Genomic DNA, 11,219 nt, shown 5'->3' with positions numbered 1-11,219 from the left:
ATGCATCTGGTTCCACCTTCATTAAGGGCATCTCTTCCTTGGTCAATCATGTGCTTTGCTTTTCAATCTGTTTTTATGATCTTTTCTTTTTGGTATGTTTTGTTTGTTAAGCTGTCAATACCTCCAACACTTGGAAAATGAAATCTAGATGCTGTTTTACTTACAGCAGAGAATCAGAGCTCTATGGACAATGCAAAATGAAATGAAACAAGTATCAGAAACAGTTTATAAAAATGGCACATTTATTGCTACAGAACGGTCATGTACATGACTTCATCGAATAACTACAGATGGGAAACAGGTAATGGCCTAGACCAAGCTGGGTTTGTTTTTGTCTTGAAGGAACTCCAGCACACAACCTGTTTGGACACTTCTACAAATCAGAAATACACCAAAAACATGAAAAAATCGAGGCACTCAGCCACACATTGAAAACAAGGTGTAACTGTTTATCTTTTTTTTTTGAAATGTTTTCCCTTTTTTTCTTTTTTTTAACAATTTTTTTTTCCATTTTTAATGCTGCAGCTATGTGTACAGTCGCAAAAATTTTCCCCGCTGCGACCTACAACTAAAAAAAAAAACAAACGAAACAAAAACAAAAAACAAACAAAAAAAGCTACCATACAATTTCATCTCAGTAACACATGGTAAAATAACATCTTTTAAATAGTAAAATAAAGTAACAAACTTTTACTCATAATGATTCCAAAAATCTACAAAGAAGAAATATTCAGAATCTGACAATTTTTTTTGTAATATTCATGGTATAAAAGGATTGCTCCTGCGAAAAATAAGCCAAATATATTTTTTATTTTTAAATTTAGTTTTTCTTCCTACTAGGGTGTACTACGGTCTATTTTATAGCAAAAAGAGCACTAGACAAACAAAGCTTTATAACAAAAAGCCAGGCACTGATACATGGTAAGTCTCTGCTTTTTTTTTTTTTCTTATCTTCACTTAATTGCATCACAAGTAACAAGAATGAAAAAGGCCACAGTTCATATATTTTCACCATTACATATGTCTATAATACTTGAAATGAGTATGGCAAAACCAGCACTGCACAAAGATGAGTCCACTTCAAGTCCCATGAGAAAGAGCATGTCTCTAAAGAAAAACAAACAGAACCAAAGCAAAATAAAAAGAGAGGCCTAGAGGCCTTGGTGCCCCATTGTGTTGGAATTCCTCATATTCCATCTTGACTTTTTTTTTGTTTCCAGTCAGCCAGCAGACTAAATTTTTGTGCTTGTTTATGCTGAAATTGTTTCATTCCTGACTCAAGTTCACTTTTGGACACAGATCATATTCTGCCTGTTGGATCCAAAACGAAAATCCTCTTAACCCCAAGTCTTGGTTCAACACCCTCCCCACCCCCACCCCCCCAATCCCTCATCAAAATAAAAATCACAAATTTAAAAAAAAATCAAGAATTCGAAAAAAAAAAGCGAAAAACAAAAAGGAATGGGAAGACTGAATCAGAACCAGTTGCGTTACTGGGTGGACTGACCGTTGTATAAACATTAGTGTTCCTTGCAGCTACACAGAAGACAAATGGGAAAAATGTCTAGATGAACAGATCCCTAGTCTGCATATTCATAAATTACTTGAATGTGGAGGTGGATCAACCGTTCCAAGTTGCTTCTAAAGTCCAACTCTCTTAAACAGATCCCCAGCCTAAGTTTCATCATATACATAGTATAGTATGGACCCTTACGAAATGCCTGTATAGTACTTTGATCCTAACTGTCTTCTGCTAAATTTCATCTGAAAATCCAGCGCAGAATACCAATATCTTACCTGGGTTTGATAATCACAAAACAAGAAAAAAAAAAAAAAAAAACACTAAAAAGGCTACATTCCCTTTCATCTTTTTTTTTTCTTTTTTTAAAATAGGGATACAACCCAATGTATACGGATGGCCGTGGATGTTTCTCCACCAAGCAAAAAGTAGTGAGCAGCATTGATGGCCGTTAGAAAAGCTTTCCACTTATTTCCAAAGGGAATTCCACAATAGAGGTATTACATGACTGATTAATTAATGGGTCAAAGCTGGTGAACAGTAAATTGCAACTTTTACTCTGAGTGAGAACAAAACATAAAGCACCAATTTAAAAAACAACCCAAGAACTACAATTTAATTCTTTTTTTGCTTTGTTTACAGATTTGAAAATCTTTAAATCAGCTCTATGAAAGCACCTTGATGATAACATGTATCAAAAAGTGCCAATCTTAAAATGTACATCAATGCAGGGAGTGTTTCCAGTTCCCCAAAGAGTAAACACCGTACTTCTATACACTTATCCTGAATGTGATCAGAAGATACCTGCTTCCTATATAATATTGTTCTTAGGGATACCCGCCTTGATAAGAGTATACAAAATGAGTGCAGAATGTACCACTAAAAGGAAATCTTCAACATACTGAGGGTACAAGTACACACATTATTCAGGAGGAGGGGAAGAGTATACAATATCGTCTTCCATGCCCTTCTCTGAGCCCCTTTGTTCGTCCATTTTCACAGGGAAGCCTCAAAATAACGTTTCATGAAGTCTGATTCCTGCTATTCTAAGGTTTTAATCCACCTCCACATTTTAGGAACTTATCAACAAATCAAAGTATTTCCGTTTTATCACTACTGAACATATTTACAGTTCTGAACACACACACAGCTAATCAAAATGTTTATGGGTTTGTAAAAGATGACCACGTGGTAACTATCTTATTTGTTCTTACATTTTCATAAATGAACATAAAATTCAGATTCTTGTAGCTCACTATTTCATTTCAATGAGACGGTTTTTAAACCACACCATTTAAAAAAAAAGAGAGAAAGAAAAACTGATACAATGTATTAAAACACATAATAACAAGAGTCTACATGTAAAAATATAACTTTTACATACACAATTTCAAAATAATGATACGGTTGCCATTTGTTGCATAAAATTTACAAATGTATTTCATTACTATATAACTGGCAAAACAGGAGAACAGATGGAACATTTAGACCATTTCATGGGTTTATGGCATGTACTCAGTGCTGATAGGTGGAAAAACTACTTGAACAAGGGATTTTTTTTTTCTTAATACATGCCAAGATTGTGTGGCTGTAAAAATAGAAACGAGTTAGAGACGAAAGGATGCTGACAAATACTTAACTAGGAGCACTATTTCTTTACTGCACTATACACCAAAGTCAATCATTATAAAGATTCACAATGGAAGTTGGTTCAATTGTGCCCAGACGTCAAAGCTAGCTATCTGACGAGTTGCTGTGCCATAGCTTCATCTATGTTTCTATCAAATATGTTGAGTATAAACTTCATTCATACTGGCCAGAGAAATACTGCACTACCCCTCCTCAACAAAGTGCAACTTAATGCTTTAGGACTTATAAGGCTTGATATAATGCTGCATGACGATTGAATATTGGCATTTTTTTTTCCAGACAAAGGAGGAGGCAGTTAAGTCATTCTACATCTTAGTAAACCCATTTTGAAAAAAAAAAAAAAATCAAGAAAGCAACAAAATCAATCAGCTCTGTCACACTACTTGCAATTTTCTCGTTGGATGGTTGTTGAACTTTGTTTTTTTTGTTTTTGTTTTTTTCCAAAAATCTGACCATGTATTCAGAAACACCTCACTGCACACTACTTCGGCTACACATGTAGGTAACACTTTAATCATTTTGTTAAATCACAGCCACTTTGATTATGTTATGTTTCCGATGATATAAACATTGGAAGGCACGGTGGTAACATTGTAGCATTCTAACCTTGTACCTCTGAAAATCCCGGAAGAGGGCCACAAACAGCAACATTCCAATTCAGACAAACTCTTTGCCATGTCTTGGTAATGCTGCTTGGTAATATCTACACATGATGTGACTTTTAAGTCCTGTGTTCCCAAAAGACTGAAGAAACAATTTTCTACTTATTTATGAATGAAAAGCAACATCAGGGTCAGCATTTCATCCTGTACTACCTGCTCTGGAAGCAGAGTTGGCACTACAGGTTACGAGAACAAACCAGGGAGAGGGACAGAAATCAGACCCCCAAAAAAACAAAACCAAAAAAAACACCTCCGTATTTACAGTAAAATCTTTCTTTTAAAAAAGTTAATCAGTACTATTTTTTTACAGGAGAAAAAAGTCTGAAACAAATGAACAAAAGCTTACCATAGTCACTAAATTTTTAATATATATTTATATATATATTTATATATATATTTGTCATAGGTCTATAAGATCCATCTGTTCCTCCTACCCTAAGGAATGGCTAATGTCATCACTTCGCTGTCATCAGGATATTTGCTGGTTTTGTTACGAGGGCAGCCGGGCTTCCCTTATTCGATATCCGGTCATTATAAACACTAGCTGACTTGAATACCAACAAAAACGGTCATGTCGTTTTCTTCAGAAGTACACTTTTTCATTATTGCAAGTTTACAATTTGTTTTTTAAATTAAATATTTTTTTTTTCAGACTTACAAATTAATTATATACTTTTTTTTTTTTTCCAAAAGAAGTTTAGGCACAAATGCATTGTTCCACAGTGTGGAAAGATTGCCATTCAGTCTCTGGGCTGCGTCTCAGCCTGCACACACTGCACATTCTGAATGATATGTTAAAGAGAGTCAACCCCTAAGTTGCACGTTTTTTTTCTTTTTTTTTTGTTTGTTTTTCGGTTTTTTGATCATTGGGAATGCTGAAACCTCTTGCGTCTGCGATTCATAACTACTCAGACTTGTCTTATTTTACAAAAACAGGGGTTAAGGAGAAGTGTCTATGTGGGTTTAAGATAATACAGCTTTTAAGGAAGTGGTCTCTCGCATTAATGAAGCAATGTGGCAACTTGGACCTGAGAGAGAAGACAGAAAGATGGATTAGTATGTTTGTAATATAGAAGGGAAGCTTTCATTTTTAACCCCCCCCCGCCCCCCGCCCCAAGGGAGGGAAAGTCAGTGTGCGCCTCTGGGTCAGATACGGCTCTCAGGGCTGACGCCGCGCGCGACACGGGGGGCGCCTTCGCAAACGGCTGGAGCACACTTGCCCTTTCACATCTGTCCCATGTGGTTGGACGCGTCTCCCATGCCGGGGTGCGGGCCCGCCAAGGACAGCGGGGGCGGCTCCGAGGAGACCTTCTCTTCTTCCCTTCTCTTCAGACACGCGGCTTTCGGGTTCAGGTTCCTTTCTGTGGGAGAGGAGAGCATGGAGGACTGAGGTCTCACCCAGGGCTTCTGGTGGGGGCAGTCACGCTACGCTTCTGCGGGTCTGCTCAGCCTTTCTCTCAGGTTCTGCCTTCCAGAACAAGAGGGCCGAGCGGGGAAACGCGCACTGCTGCGAGTCCCTGGCTCAACGGCGCTCATCTGCCTGGGGCAACTCTGCGGGCGCTTACGGTCTGAGAAAGTCGGTAAAGCAAGCATTTGCTGTTTGGTCGCCAGGTCACGTTCCCCTCTTTTCCGACCCCGGGGACTGCAGCCGCCAGGCTCCTCTGTCCACGGGATGCTCCACCCAAGAAGGCCGGCGTGGGCTGCCAGGTCCCCCTGCAGGGGCTCTTCCCGACCCAGGGATCGAACCCACGTCTCCTGCCTCGGCAGGCGGAGTCTTTACCCCTGGGCCACCTGGAAGCCCCAAGCGAAGACGCTGAGCTCGCATTACTGAGAGGACCTAGGGTAACGTCCGTCCCAGCTGTAAGGAGACTCCTGGGGCTTCATTACAGGGAAAGGGGGGCTGCCCTGCAGGCTTCCGTGTGGCTGAAACACAGGAACGGCCCCGGGATGCTAGGGGTGCCTCGGCCGCGACCCTCGGGCTCCACCCTGACCTCTGCAAGGAAGCCGGCCGCCCGCCCTGACCTCGGACTTGCTGCTCCAGGCTGAGGATGACGGCCACGGCCTGGTGGAGGATCAGGAGCTTGGTCTGGGGCTTGTCGCTCTTGAGGTGCAGCTGCACCATGCGGCCCAGCTCCTTGAACGCCTCGTTGATGTCGCGCACGCGCAGGCGCTCGCGGGCGTTGTTCGCCATCCGCCGCTCCTTCTCCCGCTCCGCCTTCTGCTCGGGCGTCAGGTCCTCGTCGTCGTTATTGCTGCGGACACAGGGGAAGACGCGGCATTTTCTAATGGGGGGGCGGAAAGGGACGGTTTCTAAATTCCCTCCGATTTCTTCCCGAGCTGTCGGGGAGCTTTTCCATCTCAAGCTCTTGTCCCTGGTGGAGGTTTCCCTCTGCCAGGGCTCGGCATCACTTTAGGTGGTTATGACAGTCCCCGTGTGAGACATTCAGAGTCTCACAGATATAAAGCCCAAGCCCAGCAGGCGAGGTTCAAACTGGGACCCCAAGTGCACCGTGTGGATAGAAGGGAGCCAAAAAGGGAAAACAAGGCTCTGGTCCACAAAGCCACGTGCAGCAAAGCAGTGCACGGTCAGCTCCGGCTCAAGCTACACCCTTCAGGACCGCAACCCAGAAAGTGCTGGAGACTGAAACTGTTTTTTTTTTTTTTTTTTTTTAACTTTCACAATGTGACATGTGAACCTGAAGAAAACAAGGGACTGAAAACCGATGTGGATCCTTCACAATTAACACAATGCAGCTCTAACAGGATGAAGAAGGTCATCCAGTCAAGGCAATGGGAGTGAACACGAGGGCCCGCTGTCTGCTAACCAGCTTGGAGGGCTTGGTCAGGCCACTTACTGTCTCCAAGTCTCACTTTCTCCATGTATTAAATATAGCAAGGTTAGAAAAACATCATCTCCATAACCTTTAACATTATGGATGTTTACGGTCACCAGACCGGTTGGGGAAACCTGAGTTTCAGGCAAACCCAACGCAACTCAACTCAAACTTACTGGTTATCAATGACCACAACCTCATTGTGAGACAAAAATGAAGCCGGAAAGCTGATCTCTGATTGTTGAGAACAGAATGATTCACTCAAAGGCACGGTTGGAGCCAGCAGTCTGGAAAGACAAGGTGACTTCTACTTCTGGGTGAGATCCTGATAAATTATAAACTTTTGAATGGGAGGCAGATAGGATGATGATGAGCTACTTAGAAAGCCTGTCATATCAGGAGGATTTCATGGCATCAAGGTTTCTAACTGTTTCTGGGGAATCACTTAAAAAAGAGAGGCATAGGAGATGCCTTAGAAAGACAGAACAGAGCAAGGAATTCCAAGTGGGACAGTCTGAATTAACATGAACAAGAACCTTTTTTGAGCATGAGAGACATAAAAAATGAAGTATACTTCACTCAAAAACTCCATTATAAGGAGCAAAACGGCAGAGACCATCTGTAAGGATGTCAACTTAGAGATCTGAGCACTGACCCCAAGGACCAACAAGGTGAGCCTCGACCTTAAAATTCCATGAATCTGAAAGGCTCACAAAATGAACATATGAATCACAACCTTTCAGAGCTGGAGGAACATGTGGGAAGCCATCTACTCACTTCAATGTACACTTAAGGAGTACTGGCTTAAAATCTATGCGTTCAGGACCTCCCTGGGGGTCCGGTGGTCCAGACTCTGCGCTTGCACTGCCGAGGGCCATGGGTTCAATCCCTGGTCAGGAAACCAAGATCCCACATGCTGCTTAGAGGGGCCAAAACGTTATTTTTAAAAAAAGTTAAAAAGAATTTAAAACATGAATGGCTCCAAGTCTTCCACTGTGAAGAATCTCTGTGTAACTTCCACATTGCAGTGAGGACGCATCATGACACAGAAGACCCAGTCAGGCAGAAATGGAGTGCATCCCTGGGTTGCAGCACACGTTGCCCACAAAGATGACGCACGCAAGTAAGCCAAGAGCACTTGCAAGGGAGGCAGACACCAAAGAAAGACGCTTTAAGACTTGGCTCGCCTTCCTGTAGGTTAAACTCCCTTCCAGATGGGACTGTCTGCCTTGGATGTGTGCTGATGAATGCACAACTGAGCTGAGCCCATCAGAAAGCTCTCTTTCTCTGCCATCTCATTCTCTTCCTCACTTCCTCTGCCGGCCCGTCTCTCTCCCATCCATGACCTTGGCCAATGCCCTGGAATTCAAGGTGACTGTGAATTCACGCCCACAGCCCACCACAAGTAAGACGTAACAAGCAAGATGAGAACAGAGTCGAGTTCCTGCTGGTCCTGTCCGGAAGGTAAAAATTTGGGTAATGTTTTTACATAGCAAACATATGCCACACTTTTTCCAAAGTGGGGCTGAAAATGGGAAATTGTTTTCCAAGTGTATTCAGGCCAATAATGAATGAGAATGGGTTATCTACTTACAAGTTGTTTGTTTATGCAAACAAAACTGCCTAGATTTGGAAAGCCTTGCCAGACAACAGTTTTGGAGTCCTAAGTGAACGTCAAGAGAGTGACCTTTAAAACAAGAAGGTTCTTAACAGCAAGTTTAAATGCTGCATTGAGACTTCAAAGGATCAACTGAAAATGCATGTGTTATGGCCACTAGTTAAGTTACCAAGAGTTGACTGAATTAACAGAGAAATTGCTAAGGATGTCAAAGGCCCTCCTGGGAACGTCTTATCATTCCAAGGCAAGAGTCAGGAAATGGCCAAGGGCCAGGAAACCACAGCGATGGTGGAAAGGTGTAAGCTCGAAGCTTCCAGAATTTTCAAAACTGTGGTAGAACTTAGTAACAAATATCTCATAACTACAAAGGCAATATGAAAAGATGGCATGTCCTTAAGTCCTAAAGGACCCTAGGCATCACCTTGAGAACGACAGCCTCTAAAAGGGAGGAATCAGGACTTCTCTAGTGGTCCAGCAGCTAAGACTCCGTGCTCCCAACGCAGGGGGCCTGAATCTGATCCCTGGTCAGGGAACTAGATCCCACAGGCCCACACTAAAACCCAGGGCAGCCAAACAAATGTTTTTTATAAAGGGAGGCACTGTCATAGTACAGCTCATTAAATTTCCAAATAAAAATTATCCAAGAGCACCAAGGCAAAGAACGTGGGTGTCACGATGTTCAAAAAAGTCCATCTGCTTATCAGATTACAGTTCAAGGAGACAGATTCTAATTTAAAGATATTGGGGAGCTGAGAACACTGATCAGAAGCTATTTTCCTGCAATTGAATTTTCTGTAGAAAGGAGTAGCCAAGAAAAAAAAAAGCAAGATAGGTACTGCTCTTATACACACACACACACACATATATATATATCTCAACATATGTAGACTCAGGCTGGGAAATCAGTACTTTTTCACTTTCAAGGTCAGAAAAAAGTTACAACTGCACATAAATCAACTGAGCTTTCAATAGCAATAGGATCTCTTTTTAGAAGTATTTTCGGAAGAACATTTCTGACCAAATTTGTAGAATAAGCAGTCTTACAAATCGACTGCTTGCATTTGAATTGGTGATAAATTCTTTTTGCCGTTTTGTGTCATTATCAGCATTGGGTCCAAATTCATAAATGCAAAGGCAGTTTCGGCTTTCCTAGAGTACAGGTATCTCAAATGATACATTCGTGCCTCTAGAGCAAGCCTTTCCTTTTTCATTTTTAGCTGCAGATTTACCTTCCAGGAAAAAACTGAATAGTTTCTTCCTGTTCTGTTCACTTCATCAAAGTCCAATAAAGGAATTAAATGAAGCGACAGTATTATATACTGTTACCTAGATCTTGACCTAGTAATGGATTTGATATCCTTCTTGTCGTCATCTAATTTCTTGTCCTCGGAAGATTTCGTGTCTTGCAGGTTTTCGTCACCCTCGTCGTCGGATTTGATCTCAGAGCTGCCGGAGGAGACACTCTGGCCCTGCAAGCCTGGTGGCATGCCTGCAGACAAAAAAAAAAGAGAGAGAGAGAGAGAGCAGGTGACACACCCACCAGAGCCTGGAGGCACAGACACACATCCCCCAGGCTGCAGGGCCGCTGGCTGTTCATTTCAGACCACCCAGCGGTGTGATCCATCACTTTCCTCGTCATCTTTGGTGAAGTTTCAAAAATGCACCTGCAGAAACAAGTTATCCCTGCATTGGCTCTGAGGTTGAATTCTATTTTGCAATCTTTTGGAGTAGATGGTAATTTCACTGTCTACAAAACATCAACTTAATTGCAATGAAAATCATAATCATGAAAATCACACACCTCAATGTTCTGATTAAGAACCCAAGTAAATATCAGCTATTATATTGAGTTTCTTCCATATGCAATGGTTTAATAGAAAAATGTCCTTAAAATATAATTCCCAGGGAGTACGCTAAATACGTACAGTCAAGACTTCAATAGATACCCTAATGATATTCTGAAATTAGGCTTCTCTTATCCTTGAGGAGTAATCAGTGTTTAAAAATGGTACATATGGAAAGCAGCTCAATGAAGACAGTTCTAGCTCTTCCACTGCTCAACTTTCCAAGATCACAATATATCTTAAAACGTGGCCCAAATGGAATCATTTATTTCTAAGGTAGAAGCATGTCTATTCAGTATTTCCTTCCATCTGTAATCTATGGGGTCCAGAATCTTGTCCCTCAAAATCTGATCAGGGGACCAGGAGTATGCTTATCCCCTGGAAGCCCATTAGAAATGCAGAACCCCAGACTAACTGAATCAGAATCAGCATTTTAACAACATCCTCAGGTCATGCTTGTACACAATAAGAAGGGCTGACCTAAGACAAAGAAAACCCAAAGGCTCTTTAAAAGAAAGGGCCATCAAAGTCTGACTATTCGGATAAAAATGGGCAGGCATGCCCACATATAGTTAACACTCAGATTCTTACAATGCTTAATACTTGGACAAATGCTTACACATATTCATTCTTGTGGCACTGTTAGCACATTTTATTCTCAATGTGAGGGCAACGAGGTATTACATAAGCATCTCTTGGTCATCGGGCCAGCCATTTGCAGAGGGACCTGGGACCCAGGTCTTGCTCCTGTGGCCCTGCCACCTGGGGTCTTGGAAAGCCGAAAGGAGTCAGGGGTACGGTGCAATCAGGACAGAGCTGGATGACTCATCCGACTGAGTCCCATTTTTGAAATGTACCTACATTTCCTTCCATCTTAAGCAACAAAAACCCATTTCCTTCCTTCCTCTTCATTTGGAAACATCACTGTCAGGCTACAACTAACCACATTAAAGGATCTGGATGAGCGCAATGTGGAAATAGCTAAAATCACATTTCCTCTCATCAGTATCTGGCCTCATCCTCTGCTGCAAACAGGAGCAGGGTTTCAGAGGATGGTGGAGGAAAACAGTTACCGAAGAAACACAATTAGCC

General features: G+C 42.0%; 1 protein-coding gene across 29 annotated transcripts in view; it reads right to left on the bottom strand.

The window, feature by feature from the left end:
• Nucleotides 1-221: 221 nt before the first annotated feature.
• TCF4 (transcription factor 4) overlaps nt 222-11,219 on the bottom strand; it is a 388,054-nt gene continuing 377,056 nt past the window's right edge. For 19 of the 29 annotated variants that reach the window (XM_040264426.1, XM_040264413.1, XM_040264415.1 and 16 more), the window contains 4 exons: nt 9,610-9,772; nt 5,854-6,083; nt 5,052-5,192; nt 222-4,859 (listed from right to left, as the gene is read on the bottom strand). In XM_040264426.1, the coding sequence (XP_040120360.1) occupies nt 5,056-5,192; nt 5,854-6,083; nt 9,610-9,772 (530 nt within the window). In that variant the 3' untranslated portion in view covers nt 222-4,859; nt 5,052-5,055. The remainder of the gene's footprint in view (nt 4,860-5,051; nt 5,193-5,853; nt 6,084-9,609; nt 9,773-11,219) is intronic. The other 10 variants (XM_040264416.1, XM_040264417.1, XM_040264423.1 and 7 more) reach the window with 1 other exon arrangement.

Source organism: Oryx dammah, unplaced genomic scaffold, assembly GCF_014754425.2.
Source record: "Oryx dammah isolate SB20612 unplaced genomic scaffold, SCBI_Odam_1.1 HiC_scaffold_22, whole genome shotgun sequence".
Lineage (NCBI taxonomy): Eukaryota > Metazoa > Chordata > Mammalia > Artiodactyla > Bovidae > Oryx > Oryx dammah.
This window is presented reverse-complemented; position numbering and strand designations above follow the sequence as displayed.